Source organism: Engystomops pustulosus, chromosome 6 (assembly GCF_040894005.1).
Source record: "Engystomops pustulosus chromosome 6, aEngPut4.maternal, whole genome shotgun sequence".
Classification (NCBI taxonomy): Eukaryota; Metazoa; Chordata; class Amphibia; order Anura; family Leptodactylidae; genus Engystomops; species Engystomops pustulosus.
This window is the reverse complement of record NC_092416.1, coordinates 59,210,227-59,235,139: the sequence shown is the minus strand read 5'-3', so window position 1 is coordinate 59,235,139 and position 24,913 is coordinate 59,210,227. Positions and strand designations below refer to the sequence as shown.

The following is a 24,913-nucleotide window of genomic DNA, read 5'->3' as shown; positions in this document are numbered from 1 at the left end:
CATCATAATATATTTTTTCTTTTTGTCATATATTTTTCCACTTCTTATACATTTTTTCACCGGATTCACAACCTTTCAACATGGCTACAGGATCGGACAGTAACATTCCAATTAACACTCGTTCTTTTTTGTCAATGGCCAACAGTGATCGCTTACAAAAAGCTAAAGAAATTTTCTCCATGTCGGACTCTACAACAGAAAACAAGTCTCCTGTGAGAACTATGGCCAATGAACTCGAAAAACACATGCTCAATCAATTACGGGTGTGGTGGGATTTCACCACACTCACTAAATACCTAGAACACAACGTGATTCCCCGAGGACTCCGACTTTACAAATCTCCCACTACAATTTACTCTGAGGAATTTACAAAACAGTGGTATAATATTCTTACGGACTGTTCTTTGAAGTTGATCACTCTCATTGTCCAAAACGAAGAAACTAAACTTTCTGAACTCAATTCACAAATAACTCAGTTAGAATCAAACTTAGAACAACATAAATTGCACCCGGATTACAATAATCTCATGTCCCGCATTGAGTCCAACGTTAAGAAATTGGAAACCGCCATTACCACCACCAAAAAAAACAAATTCACAAGAGACCTACGGGACTACCAAAAGGAACAAATTTATACCTGGAGAAGCCAAGGCAACAGGACACCCAAATCCATCCTGAAAAAACGTTACAATGTGAACAGTCAACCTCATGTTACCTTCAGTTCCTCGGACTACGATACCTCCGACATCAATACTGACTATTCAGATTATGAATTCAATGACACTACATCCAACGTTTCCAATCACAATAAAACTGAACATAAAAAGAAAGACAATTCATCTAAAAAGTCAAAAAACTACCAAAAAACCCACGCCATAGACGAAGAGGAGGAAGGAAACATCATTCAAAAACCTCCATACATGCCTCGACGCAAGTAAATGCATCCACAGAAGAATATAGTGTTATTAACATGTCAGCATGTATATTAACCACTGCTCAGATTTCCTTATTATCTAAAGGTCTAAACTTCATTCCCACCACTGATCTTAAATTATATGATACCATCAAAGATGTCAATAAATTTATTCGTCTCCTAACATTGAAACGACATTTCTATGAGGGCCATGAAACCAATATTTCTCCTTCAGATGTTCCCATGGACATTCTCAATAACAAGGGACTTTCTACTTTTTCATTGGATCAGTCTTTTCAAGATCATCGGACTTTATTACAATTAATTAATCTACAACAAGATTCACAAGATATGAACCATACTCATACAGATGTATCAAAATTTGTACAATCTTCTAATCCCTATTTCTATCCTGTGAACGCCCGTGTCCCCATTATGGATACCTTTCAAACTCTGGTTGAACGGGATCTCACATCACTATGCAACGACACTACCTATACCCCCCATAAGAATCTAACCAAAGAGGAATTTCAATCTATCAAGGATCTTAAAAATAATCCTAATATTATTATCCGCGCCTCGGATAAAGGGGGTTCCATTGTAGTCTTGGATAGGACTCTGTACTTACGTGAAGCTCTATCTCTGCTATATGATGCTAATGTATACCGGAGGGTCTCCTATAACCCCACATCTGCGGTCAGGGACACCCTTCAAAAAATTGTCAGTGAGGGGGTTCTATTGGGAGTATTCAAAGATGTCAATGCACATGATCTCATACCTGATTTCCCCAATACCCCCATTTTTTACATGCTCCCTAAAACCCACAAAGGTCTCTTTCCCCCCAGCTTTAGACCTATTGTTGCTGGCAATAATTCCCTACTTGAGAAAATGTCATCTTGGGTAGATAATGTACTTCAACCCTTTGTTAAACGCACCCCTGGTTTCATTAAGGATAGCTTTGAAGTCCTAAAGAGTATGCAAAATATCAGGTGGACTGTAAAATGCACTTGGGTTGCTTGTGATGTTTCGTCCCTATATACCGTTATACCTCATAATCTAGCGATTGAAGCTGTTAAGTTTCATTTACGTAAATACAGCAGTTTTTCCGATAATCTTATCATGTACATTACTGATGTGTTATACTTTCTACTCACCAATAATTTTTTTCTTTTTGACAATATGTATTTTTTTCAGTGCCAAGGCTGCCCTATGGGCTCTAAATTCTCACCTACTCTGGCCAATTTGTACATGGCCTAGTTTGAGGAGATGTACATCTTTGACGACAACAACCCCTATTCAAAGTACATTAAATGGTATGGCCGTTACATCGATGACGGCCTCCTCATTTGGGTTGGACCTCAAACCGATATAAGTCTGTTTATTGCATATTTAAACTCCAACCATCTCAATCTTAATTTTACCTTTTCTGTGTCCAACACCTCTATTCCATTTCTGGACGTTGAATTAATTGGCGACTTCACCTCTGGCTCTATACAGTCTAACTTATACAGAAAACCTACATCTGGAAATACAGTTTTGTATGCTACCTCTTGCCACCCACCTCATATCATACAAAATTTACCTAAGGGTGAATACACCCGTGCCAAACGTATTTGTTCAAATAACTCCTTTTATGAGGAAGTAGCAACCCACATCACCTCCAGACTGAGAACCAGAGGTTATAAAGCCAAATCTCTTTCTCACATCTCCTCAGCTCTCCATAAAAAATCGAGACAAGAAGTGTTACATTCTAAGGGTGCCAAACAAAAACATAATATTAAGTCTGCTTGTCCCATCACCTTCAGTACTACCTATAATTCCCAATACAATGATGTTATTCACATCATTAAAAAATACTTACCAATCCTGTATCAGGATAAGATCTTGTCTGAGGTTTTGGGCAAGGGAGTACGTTACGTCTCCAGAAATGCACCATCATTGGGCAAAATAGTAGCCCCTAACTTATTCACCTCTTGTCAAGCCAATTCTGTGTGGCTTAAACATAAGGGCAGCACTATATGTGGGCACACTCGATGCAACGTATGTAAATATATCACCAAAACTTCTGTGTTCACTTCATATACAAATAAAAAATCCTTTTCCATACATACTCACCTTAACTGTGCCAGCGACCATGTCGTATATCTGGCTTCATGTTCATTATGTCATGTACAGTATGTGGGATGCACCATCAGACCTCTTAAGAAACGTATCGCTGAACATATTAGTGGTGCTACTAAACAACAACTTACCCTGTCCACAGGTTTGTCGGGGCTTTCTAAACATTTTTCAGAGGTCCATCACGGCAATGTTACCTCTTTATCTGTCATTCCTATTGAACGTTTACCACGCCCCCGTAGAGGTGGTGATTGGACTAGACAGTTGCGATCCCGGGAAGCCTTTTGGATCCTCTCCCTACAAACAAGGTTTCCCTTAGGTTTAAACTATAAGAATGATTTAATGTATCTTTATTAATTTATTTTTCCTTAGGGTCACCGTACGTATTTTGTTTACCTTTTGCCATTGCCTTCGCCTTCCTCTCATTTGTATTTGCTCCGCCTTGTTGGATCATGTGACTTCCTTTTTTCCTTTAAATAGCGACTTTTCACTCCATGCATCAGGCTACGACTAAGGGCGTTTTATCGCCCGAAACGCGTCAGATCTCTCCTTTTCATGGACGTCCTATGATGTTTTTAACTTTTATATTTTTCTCTCAATAAAGTGGATTTTTATACCTTAAATATTTTTTCCTGCCTTTCGTTGGAAGCTGGACCACATCTTTTCCTTGTTTATCCTCCTACTGGTTCCTCAACCCAGGTGTCCGTGCAGCCACGAATCGCTATCTACATACCTCTATAGGTGAGCTGAAAAAACTTTTTTCTTTTTTCTCAATGTTGGGTTTCCCTTTTTTCGCGCTCCCTATTATCATTTTGATTATAAAATTTTCATCATCATAATATATTTTTTCTTTTTGTCATATATTTTTCCACTTCTTATACATTTTTTCACCGGATTCACAACCTTTCAACATGGCTACAGGATCGGACAGTAACATTCCAATTAACACTCGTTCTTTTTTGTCAATGGCCAACAGTGATCGCTTACAAAAAGCTAAAGAAATTTTCTCCATGTCGGACTCTACAACAGAAAACAAGTCTCCTGTGAGAACTATGGCCAATGAACTCGAAAAACACATGCTCAATCAATTACGGGTGTGGTGGGATTTCACCACACTCACTAAATACCTAGAACACAACATGATTCCCCGAGGACTCCGACTTTACAAATCTCCCACTACAATTTACTCTGAGGAATTTACAAAACAGTGGTATAATATTCTTACGGACTGTTCTTTGAAGTTGATCACTCTCATTGTCCAAAACGAAGAAACTAAACTTTCTGAACTCAATTCACAAATAACTCAGTTAGAATCAAACTTAGAACAACATAAATTGCACCCGGATTACAATAATCTCATGTCCCGCATTGAGTCCAACGTTAAGAAATTGGAAACCGCCATTACCACCACCAAAAAAAACAAATTCACAAGAGACCTACGGGACTACCAAAAGGAACAAATTTATACCTGGAGAAGCCAAGGCAACAGGACACCCAAATCCATCCTGAAAAAACGTTACAATGTGAACAGTCAACCTCATGTTACCTTCAGTTCCTCGGACTACGATACCTCCGACATCAATACTGACTATTCAGATTATGAATTCAATGACACTACATCCAACGTTTCCAATCACAATAAAACTGAACATAAAAAGAAAGACAATTCATCTAAAAAGTCAAAAAACTACCAAAAAACCCACGCCATAGACGAAGAGGAGGAAGGAAACATCATTCAAAAACCTCCATACATGCCTCGACGCAAGTAAATGCATCCACAGAAGAATATAGTGTTATTAACATGTCAGCATGTATATTAACCACTGCTCAGATTTCCTTATTATCTAAAGGTCTAAACTTCATTCCCACCACTGATCTTAAATTATATGATACCATCAAAGATGTCAATAAATTTATTCGTCTCCTAACATTGAAACGACATTTCTATGAGGGCCATGAAACCAATATTTCTCCTTCAGATGTTCCCATGGACATTCTCAATAACAAGGGACTTTCTACTTTTTCATTGGATCAGTCTTTTCAAGATCATCGGACTTTATTACAATTAATTAATCTACAACAAGATTCACAAGATATGAACCATACTCATACAGATGTATCAAAATTTGTACAATCTTCTAATCCCTATTTCTATCCTGTGAACGCCCGTGTCCCCATTATGGATACCTTTCAAACTCTGGTTGAACGGGATCTCACATCACTATGCAACGACACTACCTATACCCCCCATAAGAATCTAACCAAAGAGGAATTTCAATCTATCAAGGATCTTAAAAATAATCCTAATATTATTATCCGCGCCTCGGATAAAGGGGGTTCCATTGTAGTCTTGGATAGGACTCTGTACTTACGTGAAGCTCTATCTCTGCTATATGATGCTAATGTATACCGGAGGGTCTCCTATAACCCCACATCTGCGGTCAGGGACACCCTTCAAAAAATTGTCAGTGAGGGGGTTCTATTGGGAGTATTCAAAGATGTCAATGCACATGATCTCATACCTGATTTCCCCAATACCCCCATTTTTTACATGCTCCCTAAAACCCACAAAGGTCTCTTTCCCCCCAGCTTTAGACCTATTGTTGCTGGCAATAATTCCCTACTTGAGAAAATGTCATCTTGGGTAGATAATGTACTTCAACCCTTTGTTAAACGCACCCCTGGTTTCATTAAGGATAGCTTTGAAGTCCTAAAGAGTATGCAAAATATCAGGTGGACTGTAAAATGCACTTGGGTTGCTTGTGATGTTTCGTCCCTATATACCGTTATACCTCATAATCTAGCGATTGAAGCTGTTAAGTTTCATTTACGTAAATACAGCAGTTTTTCCGATAATCTTATCATGTACATTACTGATGTGTTATACTTTCTACTCACCAATAATTTTTTTCTTTTTGACAATATGTATTTTTTTCAGTGCCAAGGCTGCCCTATGGGCTCTAAATTCTCACCTACTCTGGCCAATTTGTACATGGCCTGGTTTGAGGAGATGTACATCTTTGACGACAACAACCCCTATTCAAAGTACATTAAATGGTATGGCCGTTACATCGATGACGGCCTCCTCATTTGGGTTGGACCTCAAACCGATATAAGTCTGTTTATTGCATATTTAAACTCCAACCATCTCAATCTTAATTTTACCTTTTCTGTGTCCAACACCTCTATTCCATTTCTGGACGTTGAATTAATTGGCGACTTCACCTCTGGCTCTATACAGTCTAACTTATACAGAAAACCTACATCTGGAAATACAGTTTTGTATGCTACCTCTTGCCACCCACCTCATATCATACAAAATTTACCTAAGGGTGAATACACCCGTGCCAAACGTATTTGTTCAAATAACTCCTTTTATGAGGAAGTAGCAACCCACATCACCTCCAGACTGAGAACCAGAGGTTATAAAGCCAAATCTCTTTCTCACATCTCCTCAGCTCTCCATAAAAAATCGAGACAAGAAGTGTTACATTCTAAGGGTGCCAAACAAAAACATAATATTAAGTCTGCTTGTCCCATCACCTTCAGTACTACCTATAATTCCCAATACAATGATGTTATTCACATCATTAAAAAATACTTACCAATCCTGTATCAGGATAAGATCTTGTCTGAGGTTTTGGGCAAGGGAGTACGTTACGTCTCCAGAAATGCACCATCATTGGGCAAAATAGTAGCCCCTAACTTATTCACCTCTTGTCAAGCCAATTCTGTGTGGCTTAAACATAAGGGCAGCACTATATGTGGGCACACTCGATGCAACGTATGTAAATATATCACCAAAACTTCTGTGTTCACTTCATATACAAATAAAAAATCCTTTTCCATACATACTCACCTTAACTGTGCCAGCGACCATGTCGTATATCTGGCTTCATGTTCATTATGTCATGTACAGTATGTGGGATGCACCATCAGACCTCTTAAGAAACGTATCGCTGAACATATTAGTGGTGCTACTAAACAACAACTTACCCTGTCCACAGGTTTGTCGGGGCTTTCTAAACATTTTTCAGAGGTCCATCACGGCAATGTTACCTCTTTATCTGTCATTCCTATTGAACGTTTACCACGCCCCCGTAGAGGTGGTGATTGGACTAGACAGTTGCGATCCCGGGAAGCCTTTTGGATCCTCTCCCTACAAACAAGGTTTCCCTTAGGTTTAAACTATAAGAATGATTTAATGTATCTTTATTAATTTATTTTTCCTTAGGGTCACCGTACGTATTTTGTTTACCTTTTGCCATTGCCTTCGCCTTCCTCTCATTTGTATTTGCTCCGCCTTGTTGGATCATGTGACTTCCTTTTTTCCTTTAAATAGCGACTTTTCACTCCATGCATCAGGCTACGACTAAGGGCGTTTTATCGCCCGAAACGCGTCAGATCTCTCCTTTTCATGGACGTCCTATGATGTTTTTAACTTTTATATTTTTCTCTCAATAAAGTGGATTTTTATACCTTAAATATTTTTTCCTGCCTTTCGTTGGAAGCTGGACCACATCTTTTCCAGAGTTTTCAACCACCTTAAGTAGGCCCACAATGTTGAGCATAACGGTATACGTCTGAGATGTACCTCCCAATAATATTTAATAAGGTACCGACAATCCTCCTTTGGACCGATGAGCTAGTAAGACGGATTTGGCCACCCTATGCCGCATGTCACAGGAATAGGCAATGTTTAGAGTAGGTATATCAGTTTTAGGAGTATCGACATTTTAATGGCTGCTATCCTGCCAAAAAACAATATTGGTAAAGCATTGAATTTATTTATTAACAACCGAATCTCTCGAAATAATTTTGGAAAGTTGTGTTCGTGTATGCAACAAGTTTTTCAAACCAGGATTTGGGGATCCTCTTCTGCCTCAGGTTGGGTGGTGAACGCTGGTGGAAACCATTGTCTTGTTGGAAGGTGAACCTTAGGCTAATGCGAAGTCCAGAGCACTCTGGAAGAGGTTTTTATCCAGGATATCTCTGTACTTGGCCGCATTAATCTTTCCTTCAATTGCTACCAGTTGTCTTGTCCCTGCAGTTGAAAAACACCCCCATAGCATGAAGCCTCGTGTTTCGGTTGGGATCGTATTTGTTACTTCATACTGCTTAGAAGTAACAGCAAATAGTTCAATCTTCGTCTCATCAGACCAGAGAATCTTATTTCTTACAGTCTGGGAGTCCTTCATGTGTTTTTCTGAAAACTGTATGCAGCTTTCATATGTCATGCACTGAGGAGAGGCTTCAATCAACACACTCTGCCATAAAGCATCAACTGGTGGAAGGCTGCAGTGATAGTTGTCTTTGTGGAACTTTCTTCCATATGCCACCTACATCACTGGAGCTCAGCCACACTGATCTTGAGGTTCTCCTATAATTGCTTAGTTTGGCTAAGCGCCAGGTTGAGGAAGAGTTGTGGTCGTCCCAAACTTCTTCCATTAAGGATTATGGAGATCACTGTGCTCTTAGGAACATTGAGTGCTGCAGAAATTCTTTTGTAACCTTGGCCAGATCTTTGCCTTGCCACCATTCTGTCTTTGAGCTCCTTGGGCAGTTTCTTAGACCTCGTGCTCTGACATGCGCTGTGAGCTATGAGATCTTATATAAACAGGTGTCTGCCTTTCCTAATCACATCTGGATGCCAATGAAGAAGTAGAACCATCACAAGGAGGATCAAGGAAAAAGGACAGCATGTCCGTTAAATATGAGCATCACAGCAAGGGATCTGAATACGTATGAGCATGTGATATTTCAGCTTTTCTTGTTTCATAAATTAACAAAAATATCTACATTTTTGTGTTATAGAGTGAATATTAATGAGCAAAAAAAAATACTTTCTGTGCCCACTGTATACTATAAAATACAGATATGAATAATAGTTAATATCCACTTCCTTAACATTAGACTGACATTTTTTACATCTTTATGATTGCTTATTTAATGCTATACAAGTCTGATCGATCAGAAATATCCAACAGGTGTCTGCTTCTAAAGACTGTACCAATGTCATTGTAATGGAATGCATTCAATGACATACTAACCTCTTAATTAAAGGCTCTTTAACTTTACAATATACTTTGCATAAATCTGTAGCACATGCAAATAGGGGGAAAATGAGTGTGGGCCCAGAAAATGGGGAGCCAACAAGATGGGGGAGGGCCACAATGATAGGTGGAGTTGAGAGTGGGTCAGAAATAGAGAGGAATATAAGAGAGGGCCTCACAATAAGAGGGGGAGATACAAGGGGACAACATTAAGAGGAGGGGGGTGAGAGGGGCCATAAATGAGGGGGATGAAAGGGGGTACAGAAGATTATAGGGGCCTACAATGATAGGGGGAGATACCAAGGGGCCCACAATGAGAGGGGGAGAGACCAGGGGGCGCATATTGAGAGGAGGAGATACCAGGGGGCGTACAATGAGAGGGGAGAGATGAGGGGGCTACAAAATGAGAGGAAAGATGAAAGGGGGGCCATAATAGGAGTAGGAGATACAAGGAGGTAATTAAGAGGATTGAGATGAAAAAACCACAAATAAGAGGGGGAACAGAAGATGAGGAGGGCAACAAGATGGGGGGGAGAAGAGAGTGGGTTAGAAAAAGTGGGGGGATAGCAGGGGACCCACAATAAGAGTGGGGTGAGGGGCTACAAAATGAGGGGGAGATAAGAGGCAACAAAGAAGATGAGGGGACCCACAATGAGAGCAGGTCAGAAAAAACAGGGGAGATAAAAGGGAGCTCACAGTAAGAGACGGGAAGATGAGGGGCTACAAAATGGGGGGGGGGGATAAAAGGGAATCCACAATTAGAGAAGTATATACAAGGGGCCCCATAATTAGAGGGTTGAGAAGAGAAGGGCTACAATAAGAGGGGTAAATGAGAGGGGACCCACAACTTTTTTTTAGTGTGGCCTAAAAATGTACCGTCCATGCTCGAGTATAAGCCGAGGTACCTAATTTTAACATAAAACTGGGAAAATCTATTGACTCAAGTATAAGCCTAGTACATAGTCTGCCATCTCATGTGCTCAGTATATAGCAAGAAGCCCCTTTTCCTGAGTACATAGAGAGCCAGCTCATGCCCCCAGTATGCAGCCAGACCTTTGCCCGCAGCAAGCCCCCTTTGTATATGTCTAGAAGCCCCTCCCCCCAGCATATAGCCTGTGGGCCCCCAGTATATGGCCTGTAGCCTTTGCCCGCAGTTTATAGCCTGCAGCCCCTGTCCCCCCGTATATAGCCTGCAGCCCCTGCCCCCCAGTATATAGCCCCTGCCCCACAGTATATAGCCTGCAGCCCCTGCCCCCCAGTATATAGCCTGCAGCCTCTGCCACCCAGTATATAGCCTGCAGCCTCTGCCACACAGTATATAGCCTGCAGCTCCTGCCACACAATATATAGCCAGCAGCCCCTGCCACGCAGTATACAACCAGCAGCCCCTGCCCCCAATATATAGCCTGCAGACCCTGCCCCCCAGTATATAGCCTGCAGACCCTGCCCCCTAGTATATAGCCTGCAGACCTTGCCTCCCAGTATATAGCTTGTAGCCCCTCCCCAAGGTATGCCCAACCTTTGAGATAAAAACAAAATGTGTACTTACCTTCCGACGCATACATGCATGGTAAATACAGTACCACATACAGACAGGCAGCATATAGACACCATGCAGCATATACATACATACAGCATAGATACATCAGAATATACACACATATACAGTATATACACACATACAGCAAATACATACCAAATACACACACATTATCAGCAAATACACATATACACAGACATATAGACCATATACACATAGCATATACTAGCAGCCCCTGGTATACACATTTATACACATATGTATATATTCACTGTCAGGCAGTTTTATTATGGCAGGTGGGTGTCAATGAGTGTCACATGGCCTGAATACTTATGACCATGTGATATTTCAGTTTTTCTTGTTTAGTAAATTAGAAAAAAATATCTACATTTCAGTTTTTTTTCCGCCAAGAAGGGAATGTACATTAATGAGCAAAGGTAAATAACTTTTTTGATCTTACCAGTTGGCTTCAATGAAACTAAGATTGACACTTTCTCTTTATTGTTTGGGTCAATACAATCACAGATATCAAATTTATATAGATTTTATTAGGTCTTAGTAGATTTTAAAAAATTGAAATCTTTTGTAAAAAAAAAAAATGCCATTTTGCCAAATTCTGCGGCCAATAACTTTTGCACACTTTGAAATACGGACCTATGCAAGGTGTAATTTTTTTCTGTACATAGTGGCGTTTTAATTAAAACAGTTTGGAACCTTTATGACTGTTCAATTATTTTTTATTCAAATATTAATGGATCGAAAAAAGGCAAAAATTTCCCGTTAAAGTATTCACTGCCGGGAATAATCTTTTTAATATTTTGGTAGAACAGGCATTTTGGGACGATACCGAATTTGTTTATGATTTTTACTGTATATTTTTATTTTTTTATTTTATAGCTAGGGAAGGGGGGTGATTTTAATTTTTTTTACTATTATTTCACACTCTTTAACCCTACAGGGTCTGATTGCTTATACTTTATACTGCAATACCACTGTCTTTCAGTATATTGCAATTTTGTTGATGATATCTAAAAGCCAGACATCTGCAGGCTATTGTATAGTATTACACATGGCAGGCCTATGAGTCTCTATGAGACTGTAGGCTGCCATGGCAAACGATCACCACCCTCAGACGACGTCACAGATGGCAGCTGTATAATACAGCTGACAACCGCCACAAATGGACAGAGTTCAGCCTTTGAGCTCTCTCAATACACCTCCCGTGGCACCAGGACGTAATAGTTCATCCTGGTGTGCATATGCGTTAAGGTAGATCTGACGGTAGGTTCTTATCAACCGACTAAATGATAAATTATCTTTAACTATGATGCTTTCTAAACTAATCTAAACTTTATCAAGCTAATATGTAAATCTTCCACAGAGGGTTCTGGACGTGGAGTAGACTCTCTGGGCAGCAGGAGCAAAGGCTACTCTGAGTCCCAGTAGCCTCTGCGATCCCTCCCTAATTATGCATCCTCAGTGCGCTCCTGCTACTGCTCCCGCTATTCACTGCTCCATTAGAGCTCCAGCATCAGTGCCGACGCACACGTGTGCTACGCAAGTAGATTTCTGATGGTAGGTTTCCTTTAATGAAGTCCGCCCCATACTAAAGACACTTCTATGGAAGACAACCACAGTGCCCCACAATAAGGACAGTTTCTGTGCCTCATTGAAAGCCCAATGCTCCCATGACAAAAATAGGTACAGAGCTCCATACCATAAACAGCCACAGTACCCCATACCCCATACCATAGGCAGCTACAGTACTGCCTACCATAAACAGCCACAGTACCCCATACCGTAGACAGCCACAGTACTGAATGCCCTAGACAGCCACAGTACTCCATACCATAGACACTCAGAGTAATCCGTACCTTATGTAGCCACAATAACAATACTTCAAACCATAGACAGCCACAGTACTACATGCCGTAGACAGACACAATACTGAACGCTATAGACAGTCACAGTACTCCATAACATAGAGAGCCACAGTACTGCCTGCCATAGACAGCCACAGTACTCCATACCATAGACAGCCACAGTACTCCATACCATAGACAGCCACAGTACTCCATACCATAGACAGCCACAGTACTCCATACCATAGACAGCCACAGTACTCCATACCATAGACAGCCACAGTACTCCATACCATAGACAGCCACAGTACTCCATACAATAGACAGCCACAGTACTGCCTGCCATAGACAGCCACAGTACTCCATACCATAGACAACCACAGTATTCCATACCATAGACAGCCACAGTACTAAATACCATAGACAGCCACAGTACTCCATGCCATAGACAGCCACAGTACTCCATATAATAGACAGCCACAGTACTGCCTGCCATAGACAGCCACAGTACTCCATACCATAGACAGCCACAGTACTCCATACCATAGACAGCCACAGTACTCCATACAATAGACAGCCACAGTACTGCCTGCCATAAACAGCCACAGTACTCCATGCCATAGACAGCCACACTACTCCATACAATAGACAGCCACAGTACTGCCTGCCATAGACGGCCACAGTACTCCATACCATAGACAGCCACACTACTCCATACAATAGACAGCCACAGTACTCCATACCATAAACAGCCACAGTACCCCATACTATAGACAACCACAGTATTCCATACCATAGACAGCCACAGTACTAGATACCATAGACAGCCACAGTACTCCATACCATAGACAGCCACAGTACTCCATACAATAGACAGCCACAGTACTGCCTGCCATAGACAGCCACAGTACTCCATGCCATAGACAGCCACAGTACTCCATACCATAGACAGCCACAGTACTAAATACCATAGACAGCCACAGTACTCCATGCCATAGACAGCCACAGTACTCCATATAATAGACAGCCACAGTACTGCCTGCCATAGACAGCCACAGTACTCCATACCATAGACAGCCACAGTACTCCATACCATAGACAGCCACAGTACTCCATACAATAGACAGCCACAGTACTGCCTGCCATAAACAGCCACAGTACTCCATGCCATAGACAGCCACACTACTCCATACAATAGACAGCCACAGTACTGCCTGCCATAGACGGCCACAGTACTCCATACCATAGACAGCCACACTACTCCATACAATAGACAGCCACAGTACTCCATACCATAAACAGCCACAGTACCCCATACTATAGACAACCACAGTATTCCATACCATAGACAGCCACAGTACTAGATACCATAGACAGCCACAGTACTCCATACCATAGACAGCCACAGTACTCCATACAATAGACAGCCACAGTACTGCCTGCCATAGACAGCCACAGTACTCCATGCCATAGACAGCCACAGTACTCCATACCATAGACAGCCACAGTACTCCATACAATAGACAGCCACAGTACTGCCTGCCATAGACAGCCACAGTACTCCATACCATAGACAGCCACACTACTCCATACAATAGACAGCCACAGTACTGCTTGCCATAAACAGCCACAGTACCCCATACTATAGACAACCACAGTATTCCATACCATAGACAGCCACAGTACTAGATACCATAGACAGCCACAGTACTCCATACCATAGACAGCCACAGTACTCCATACAATAAACAGCCACAGTACTGCCTGCCATAGACAGCCACAGTACTCCATACCATAGACAGCCACACTACTCCATACAATTGACAACCACAGTACTGCCTGCCATAAACAGCCACAGTACTGCCTGCCATAGACAGCCACAGTATTCCATACCATAGACAGCCACAGTACTGCATACAATAGACAGCCACAGTATTCCATACCATAGACAGCCACAGTATTCCATACCATAGACAGCCACAGTACTCCATACCATAGACAGCCACAGTACTGCATACAATAGACACCCACAGTACTGCCTGCCATAGACAGCCACAGTAGTCCATACCATAGACAGACACAGTATTCCACACCATAGACAGCCACAGTACTGCCTGCCATATACAGCCACAGCACCCCATGCCATAGACAGCCACAGCACCCCATGCCATAGACAGCCACAGTACTGCCTGCCATAGACAGCCACAGTACCCCATACAATAGACAGCCACAGTACCCAATACCATAGACAGCCACATTACTCCATACCATAGACAGCCACAGTACCCCATACTATAGACAACCACAGTACTTCATACCATAGACAGACACAGTACTCCATACCATAGACAGACACAGTACCCCATACTATAGACAACCACAGTACTTCATACCATAGACAGACACAGTACTCCATACCATAGACAGACACAGTACTCCATACCATAGACAGACACAGTATTCCATACCATAGACAGACACAGTAATCCATACCATAGACAGACACAGTATTCCATACTAAAGACAGACACAATATGATAGCAAGATATTGTCAGCACCTGTCGAGCAACCGCGCAACTACAACCAGGCTTGGCGCAAGCTGTCAGATTAGGTAAATGGTGGCAAACTCACCCTGCGACGTCCCTGCAAAAAAACTGTGGCTCGTTCCCGATCGCAGGCGTCTCCATTGAAACGCCGATGCGATCAGGCCGCAGCCCGCCCCGGGAAAACGCAGCCATAAACGTCCCGTGTGACAGCGCCCTAAGCCACAGTTCACACACAAATTAACGCCATCTATTCTGCCAGTGCGACATTTTGGCACAGACGTTACAGATATAAATAAAGATTATTATTATTTTCTCAGTGATCATACTAACCAAACAAGAAACATGTCATTGGACTACACAGTGAAATCTGTAAAAACAATATTCACAGGTAACTGCATTTTTTATCAGTTGTACTGCATTTGGAGTAAACAATTGGCTATTTCTATGCATAGCCTTGTATTGTCCAATCGACGTTAGACAAGGTAGATACAGACCTGACTGAAAAGTAATCAATTTATTCATTTCCATAGTGGATAAAAGAGAAATAACATAATGAAAATTTGGAAACAGAAGCCCAACATTGTATTTGGTATATTTACCAATAAAAAGACTTTTGTTCTCCATAAGGTATAGTGAGGGGAACTATAGGAATGGCGATTAGTTGATGCTGGTCCAGTTTACAGTGGAAGAACCACATGACAGGATTAACCACCAGTGATGTAACTAGAAGATGATGGACCACAGTACAAAGTTTGTTCCAGGTCCCCGACTATAATGGATGGTTTATAGCAGTGGTGGCGAACCTATGGCACGGGTGCCAGAGGTGGCACTCGGAGAACTCACTGTGGGCACCCAGACCATCACCCTGCACAGAGTTTGCCAGGTCTCAAAACCTCCCTGGCCACCCAGGATGTGCTGTGATCAGGGCTATTTTAAAGCTACACATCCTTAGCTGCCTGGGACTATAGGAGGAGCAAGGAGGTGGTGAAAAGGCTGCGTTCTTATTGGAGCTCCTGCTCTGGGCCCTGGAATTCTTTCTGTTCAGGGGCCCCTGGAAGGAAGCTACAAAGATAATTGGAATTTCGTTCAACTGTATTGGTGTCCTTAGGACACAGATACAATTAAAAGCTGCCATGATGGCACTTTGCATTTAAATAAGTGGGTTTGGTTGTAATTTGGGCACTCAGTCTCTAAAAGATTTGCCATCACTGGTTTATAGTACTAGTCTTCTCATGTAGGAAAGTGACACCGTATGGGCCCCCTCAACCTCTTGGGTCCAGTTGTGACCACATCTTTTACAACCCCTCAAGTTACGCCCTTGTTAACCATCATTTAGGTAACTAATGTAATGCTATATATTTAGAAGCGCTAATATCCCTAATGGACAAGACAAGGAATGCAGAACGAATGAACCAACACTAGAGAAAAGCAGGAAAACAAAGACATGGAAAAATCTGCAGATATAATTAGCATTAAATTGTGTCCCGATCACACAATCCTCCTCACATGCACATGAACATAAAATCAAATGATACATCGGCCTATTGAGCCCTTAATTGTGATGAAGATGGAATTTCAAGGGTTTGTAAAAGAAACTATCATCATCCACAGGAAGCATTGTGAAGAGAAAGCTCTTACCAGAGATTAATAATGTATGTGCTTTCCAAATGCCAGGTGACTAGTGCAAAAGCAGATAAAAACATAAAATACAACAGGATTACTTGTGATTACAGGCAGTCCCCGGGTTACATACAAGATAGGGTCTGTAGGTTTGTGCTTAAGTTGAATTTGTATGTAAGTCGGAACTGTATATTTTATCATTGTAATCCCAGCCAGAACTTTTTTGTTCTCTGTGACAATTGGATTTTAAAAATGTTGGATTGTCATAAGAATCAGGATTAACACTAAAGCTTCATTACAGACACCTTTGATAACTGTTACAGCTGATCATTGTAGCCTAGGACTAAAGTACAATAAATTACCAATATCCAGAGGTCCGTTTGTAACTAGAGGTCGTATGTAAGTTGAGTGATCTTAAGTAGGGGACCGCCTGTATATAAAAATAAACTGCACGGAGCAAATATAAACCTACTTCATAATGAGCAGCACAAAGGACTGGAGGAGGAGAATTCATCTACAAAGACTTACTTGTTCTCTACTGTACTGTCGTGTTAAATACAATGATGTCAAAGTACAGATTGTACAAAATATGCATAGAATATATGTCGGTTTATTCTTTTACTAGTGTAAAACCACTAAATTGTTATTAAAAAAAAAAAGAAATGATAGATGCAGTGATGCCAATATAATACACACTGTACCAGGATAATACACACAGTAATGTCACAGTACAGGGATGATACACACAGAATAGGCTGCAGGTCTCAGTAGGCCCCTGGGTGACAGAGCCTCAGTGGGCCCCTTTGCAGTCAAATCACGTGGCAGCATTAAAATTTCAGATACTATAAATGTTCCCTAAAATATAAAGTTTATCAAACCAAATGGACCCTCATCGTTATTTTATATAAAGCCTCCTTCACCCCATATGGATATATTAGATACAGCCCCCTCACCCTCATGGATTCCTTATGTACAGCTTTATGTGGGCCACCCAGCACCCCTGGGTCCTGACAATTGCCCGGGTATGCCCAGTGCTGGCGCCGGCCCTGCACACAATGATCCCAAAGTGCAGAGAGAATGCACACAGTAATGGGTAATGCACAAATTGATGTCACAGTACAGACATAATACACATAGTAATGTCACAATACAGGGATAATACACACAGTGATGTTATAGTACTGGGATAATGCAGTGATGTCATTGTACAGGAATAATACACACAGTGATGTCACAGCACAGAGTACACACAGTTATGTCAGAGTACACAGTTCATAAACACAGTGATGTCACAGTACTGGGATACTACACACAGTGACATTATAGTATAAGGATGCTACACACAGTGATGCGACAGTTCAGGAATAATGTGCACCGTGTTGTCACAATACAGGAACAATACACACAGTCATGTCATAATACAAGGATAATACCCACTGCTGTCACAGTACGAGTATGATACACACAGTGATGTCACAGTACAGTGATAATACACACAGTCATGTCATAATACAAGGATAATACCCACTGCTGTCACAGTATGAGTATGATACACACAGTGATGTCACAGTACAGTGATAATACACACAGTGATGTCATAATACAAGGATAATACCCACTGCTGTCACAGTATGAGTATGATACAGTGATGTCACAGTACAGGTATAATACACACATTGATGTCACAGTACACAGATGATAAACAAAGTGATGCCACGGTACAGGGATAATACACACAGTGATGTCACAGTACACTGATAAACACAGTGATGTCACAGTTATTGGATACTACACAAAGTGATATTAAACTATAGGGATGCTACACACAGTGATGTCACAGTACAGAGACAATACCATTGTCTCCATTTAGAGCAGCCTGTTTGTATATACTAGCATAGTGACACAGCTTCTACAGTGTTTGCATGCTGCAGGCACTGTCTGTGGCCTGTATTAGGATATATTATAGTGCCCTGGATCAGAGGAGCTTTGAACTTTGGACATTTGTGGACATTTGAATATTTCCCCTTTGCAAACTCAACGCTTCTTACTTTATTTTACATCAAGGGTTAACTTAATCTATAGTGTTTTGTTATGTACATTCTGTTTATTATTAGTGTATCTATATAGACTAGTAGAAAGGGTTAATAAACATTCAGAGACATTTGTGACTGTATATATGTCTCTAATTTTCCATAGCTATAGTGTAGATTGTTTTGCAAAAGAAAAACAGACTTGTTTATCAGACAAGCAGGCTGCTTGACCTTTAGAATGACAGGTGCTGTCTGGAAAGTTGTTTACACTTTTGCTGTTAGAGAATATTATGGGGACTTAAAGTAAATTTGTGGGAAATGCTTTGTCATTGTTTTTGTGCTAAAATGTAATCACTCCTGCCCTGGTGTATGGAACAGAACTTAGAGAAAAAGACTGACAGTCTTTCCCGCAACAATCACATGAAGAGGTTGAGACTGGGATACTCTCCCATAGACCTTGAACTCCTAGACTGTGACCAGGGTACCAGCCTTCTGAGAAACAGAGGGAAGCTAGCTCAGGCCTCTCCTCAACATTAACCCTTCTTCTACCTGGGAGGAGATTGGAGAGGTCAGCCTTTTGATTTGCTTGTATTGCTTTGCACCTTAATTTCTTCAGTAAAGAAGATTACTGTTCACGGCAGACCCTGACTCTCTGGACTAATTTACATTTGGGGTACACAACGCCTTACCATCCAGCAACACGTGGTGACACCCCGACTGTGCTGTGCTTTCAATTTATAAGAATGCGACTGAGATACATGTCATACAAGCCCTGATGAACATAATGTCACAGGCCCATGAAACTTACCAGAGCTGATCTGATCTGGCAGTACCAGATATCAGACCCTTAATAATAATGCTGACACTCTATCCCAAGGTTAGGTTGGTCAGCAAAAATGTAGTCCTTGACAAGTCTCATTAAAGGAAATCTACCATCAAAATCAAGCATGATAAACTAGGGGCACTTACTCATAGATCAAGGCACTGCAACTGTGGTATTCTTCTTATATTTGTTATCCATGACCTCCTTCCTCATAAAATCAAGTTCAAAAGTATGCCTATGAGTCTGAAGGGCTCCGGGCAGTTGCCAGCACTCTGGCTTCCCAGGCTGTTACACAGTCTCCCCCTCTGCTCCCGCAGCACTTCCTCCCTCCCTCTGCCTAATGTAATCTCACTGCAATAGAGGAGTTTTAGCACACAGTGGGAGAAGGGAAGTGCTTCTGCACAGTGTAACGGGCTGTGAATCTGCAGCATGGAGGGGGGGGACGGACTGGTAACACCCCCAGGAAACATTCATTGTCATAATTTTAAAAGTTGATTTTAGAAGGAAGGAGGCCATGGATAACAAATATAAGAAGATTACCACAGTCGCAGTGCCTGGATCTATATTTTATGGCAGATTTCCTTTAAATGCCATAAAACATAAGTAAAAATACATATAGAAGAATCACAAAAGAGGCCTATGAAAACATATAACAATAAAAAATGATAAATTGTCTGGGGAAACACAAATAGTTAATGTTATGGTGGAAATAAGGAAGCCTTTGGTATCTTACTTTGGACAGTACTCTATGAGATGCTGTAGTGTAGGGAGATCTCCTTTGGCCGCTGCATAATGTACAGGAAGTGCTCCGGTGTCTGTAGCTACCATTGCATCATTCGTTCCGAACCGTAGTAACCAACCAATTATTTCATGGTGGCCAAACCTGGCGGCTAAGTGCAGAATAGTGGCACCAGAATTGTCCTTGTCCTAAAAGACAGAAAGGAATATTTACTGTACAGTGTCACTGCCCTTAAAATAGATACATGTGTATTTATAAAGGCTCCAAGTTCTCCTACTCCTACAAAGGTTTTCTATAATTCTCACAGGTCAATTGACTTCACATACTCATACATGCTAATATTCTTCATAAAGTTACAGGGTTTTCGTCCTTTTATATAAAAGTTTCCTCTTTCTATTTCTACCACTAGGGGGCAATCTGTGTGTAGTTCCTATGTAGGCTGATACAAGTTGTAGACAGCTGTATACAAAATAGCCCCCTACTGGCAGAAACATACCTTTGAGATTCGTACAACTAAAGGAGTTAGGAAAATAATACCATACAGCAGCGATGGCGAACCTTGTAGTGACGGAGTGCCCAAACTGCAACCCCAAACCCCCCACATGTATCGTGAGGTGCCAACCAAAAATTAAAGCAGTAACTTATTGATCCGTGTTCTTCAACAAAGTTCAATCATATTGGCCTCCTTAGGACACCAACACAGTAGAAAGAAGGAGGGAAAATTTGCATAATTGTAGCTTCTTTCCAGTGTCCCTGTGTACACAGAGAATCATGGGGCTAGCAGGACGTCCTTCAAAGATAATTTGGCCCTGTCTACAAATTCTCCCTTTTCCTACAGTCCCAAGTAGCTAAGTAACTATCACTGAAAGCATCGTTTAAGTTGCTAGGAACTGCAGGAAAATTCTTTGAATCCTGTCTGGTGTGCTGGGGAGATGGCCCGGGTGCCCACAGAAAGAGCTTGGAGTGCCGTGCCATAGGTTCGCCACCACTGCCATACAGCAAAATATTCCACCCTTCACTAGTGGATTCACTAATATTGGAGGTTTAGAGTACCTTTGTAGACTGGCACTGATAAAGATTAGAAATCAATTTAATAACATTTCCATTTACCCCCCACATGAAATATAGTCTTATATTGTATAGCATTGTACAACAGGAGCAACAAACGGAATCCACTTTTGTGCGTTTCCATCAAGTATGGAATAGTGGTGCCCGGGACAGTGATGCCTTCTACAGTAGTGACAAGCAATGTGCTTTGTCAAGTTTCTAACCTCTAAATGACAAAAGAAAAACTAAATCAGAAAGCTTGTAAAATCCTGGTCCTGCACTCACATAAAATAAACACAGGAAAGAATGGAACAGCAGTTATGGAACAAATCACAGGTCATTTAATGGGAATCTTTCAAGCTATTTGTAACCAACAAACCATCAACATGTATTCAAGCAGTTGGGACACCCACATATATTAACCTCTCTCCCAGTTGCTGGAATCTGGAGTTAAAAAAAGGGATAGTTTAGTCTTCCAGGTCATGATCAATGATCCTGGTAAAGCCGAAGTCAGTGCACCCTGCGTCACTGTGCAGCCTTCCTGGGTGTCCTATGTAAGGGGTCCTTAAATTGTTGGTTCAAAGTTAAATTGTTATCTCCTATCCACATGATCCACCAAGAGAATGTCATATACGACAGCTTGAGCATGTCTCATGCTGCTCCATTTAATACTGTTGGGGGGGACATGTATCGCTCCATTTGTGTTCTTTTTCTCTTTTTGTGTGCGTTTTTTTTTTATGCGCTGAATCAAGTAGCATCAAAGTTAGCTGCCTACAGGATTTAATGCAGTGAGCCATATTTATCCTTGTAGTCTGGATGTTTGTTCAACTTGTGCAAGTTTTGGGCTGTGAAATTGCCCCATTCTTGCACCTAATGTGGCAGATTTACTTACACGGTCCTGTCAAGATCCCGCGGTGCGTTGTCCGATGAGGATTTGAGTCTGCCGCAATTCACTAAGATCGTGCGCCCAAGTTCCTGCATCCGTCGCTTCTGCGCCGAGGTCCGCCGGAGTTCACCTGCTTCTTCCCGGTGCTTGTAAGTGCATGTCTTGCGACACAATCCTAATTGTTTAATCCCGCGATTTCTGTAGCGCGCAAGCCGGCGGCGATGCCACAAAATCCGATCACGTGCGCCAAAATCCCGGGGCAATTCAGCACAAAATGGAAATTGTCAGGTAACCCAACGAAAATGCGCTCCGCAGACCCTGAGCCCCAATAAGTTCCAAAACAGAGCATGCTAGACCAAGACTTACTTTCCTAGCTACTATCTGGGTCTCACAACGAAACAAAAAGTTGCAAAAGTAAGACTAAACAGGTAACTCATCACATGTATCTCAAAGGTAAAAAAAACTTAAAGGACATCTACCACATTTAGCACAGTGCTGAGCGCAGTGCTCGGGTACTTCCAGCACTTCCATTCATTGTCTATTAAAATGCCTGCTAGAGACACTCGAGCGCTGTGCTCATCAGCTTCTAACACTCCAAGGGCACATGTATGATAGTTTTTCGGCTGCCGCTTTTCCAAGTTTCTTGAAGTTGGCCTACTTAATCATTGCAATGTATCGTAAGGGACATCTACTACCACATTTAGGGGTGGTAGACTGTCCTCAAATGGATGCTTGTTACCTTATGGATGATGGGGGACTCCTGCTTGCATTCTCTGTCTTCTATAATGAAATATAGACTTATAAAATTTGTGAAAAAGAGCCGGTGCTCACATCTCCTGGCTCTGTCACGTCTCTTCTGTTTTCATCCCCCCATGGCTGCAAGCGCAAAAGACAACCAATGACGTCATGACTGAGCTAGGGTGCACTTGGCTAGCTGAGATGTGAGCACCTCCGGCTCATTTGCATAAAGTCGATATTTCATTATAAAAGACTTTCCGGAGCATGGCAGCAGGAGTCCCTCATCACCCCTAGGGTAGCAAGCATCCATTTGGGAACAGTCTACCACCCCTAAATGTGGTAGTAGATGTCCCTTAAGATACATTGCAATGATTAAGTAGGCCAACTTCCAGGAACTTGGAAAAGCGGCAGCCAAAAAACTATCATACATGTGCCCTTGGAGTGTTAGAAGCTGATGAGCACAGCGCTCGAGTGTCTCTAGCAGGCATTCTAATAGAAAGTGAATGGAAGTGCCGGAATTACCCAAGCACTGTGCTCAGCAATACTCTTTTCGAACTGAATGGAGCAGCAGGGCATATGCAGGACTTGCAGCTCCATCATTTAGTGAGAATGAGATATGTGGAAGTTATCCTGTATCCTGGGGGCAGAGGATAATATAACTTGGTAAAACTGCTTTTTTTGTCATCTCTCTTTTCTCTTTTAGTAAATACTTATACGTATTCCATCAAAAAACAATTTGGGAGCATCTTTTTTGTTTGTATTGTTTTTCATTTCCTCCTAAAAATTATTAATAAACTGACAAATGGTTGAAACAAGATAAAGGGGAATAGTCACTACAAAGCCTTAGGGCTGATTCACCCTGTAAGTGATGTAAGACTGTGATCATGGATAGTGAATCATTACAGTGTCGGCTCTGCTGCATATCAGGGAAGAAGAAACTCTGTGCAACATATATCAATCTCAGTCCCCCGCAGGGTGATCAGTCCGTGGCACAGCACTTTTCACGTTTCCTGACCACGGACTAATCACTAGTCACTAATCGGCCCTTACACTATTTAATAAATGTGAGGGCACATCCATTGGACATGTTCATGGTAACACCCAGTTGTCAAGTTATTCATAGGCCTCATTGATATCACCGGGTCATCAATTTTTAATATTATTAAAAAGTAGCTAGGATGCTCCTCCAATTCTAGGTTTATGTTTAGTACATACAGTAAGTTTATTATATGTCCCATTAAAAAACAATATCATGGAGCGCTGCAACCAAGAGCTGTTCAATGTGTTACCGCACTGTATTGCAGCGAGCTGTCCTGCGCTAATCCCCTGTCTCTCTCGCACTCCATGGCTTTTTACACAAATCACCTGTAATGCTTTTAAGCTATAAGCACATCACATGCTTTCTCCATCCATCCAACATTGTGAAATCCGATTATCAGCTCATTTGCATTCATTGTGTTGTGTCTCAGGCAGAATGTCGTACAATACCAAAGGGCCCTGGATATAAAAGGGGTTGTGGACTTTTCCTCATGTTTTTTGTGAAGTTTTCTGTAAGTGGGGGGGGGGCAGGATATGAGGTAATTTACCAATTACATCTAGTAAAAGTTCTGGTCCGATTTCTTAATATGTAAACTGAAGCCTCCTGTCTTTTACCTCATCAGCCAGACATTCCTGTACATAAAATGGCCACAGATGGAGGCTCATGTGATCTCTGTATGTACATGACCAATCACCATGCCAGGATCTTACATTAATATTTGTGGGTCTAAGATAAAGGTGCTGCAGAATATTAGAGATCAGTATCCATGGCAAGCCTTTGAGTCTCTATGAGACTAGGAACCAATCAACACCATCCGATGATGGGGGGGAGGTGTCAACTGGCCATCCAAGATCCAGCGGCGACCACCGGTGGCACTGCTAGGTGTCTTATGGCCAGGTCAACCGCGGCACTTAACACATAGCTCCCAACTGTCCAAGATTTGGTGGGACAGTTGCGGT

At 41.7% G+C, this 24,913-nt stretch overlaps 1 protein-coding gene across 3 annotated transcripts in view; it reads right to left on the bottom strand.

Annotated features, from left to right (window-relative positions):
• The window catches only part of LOC140135144 (espin-like), a 163,774-nt gene that overhangs the window by 131,552 nt on the left and 7,309 nt on the right, over positions 1-24,913 (bottom strand). For all 3 annotated transcript variants that reach the window (XM_072156256.1, XM_072156257.1, XM_072156258.1), the window contains exon 2: positions 20,239-20,432. In XM_072156256.1, the coding sequence (XP_072012357.1) occupies positions 20,239-20,432 (194 nt within the window). The remainder of the gene's footprint in view (positions 1-20,238; positions 20,433-24,913) is intronic.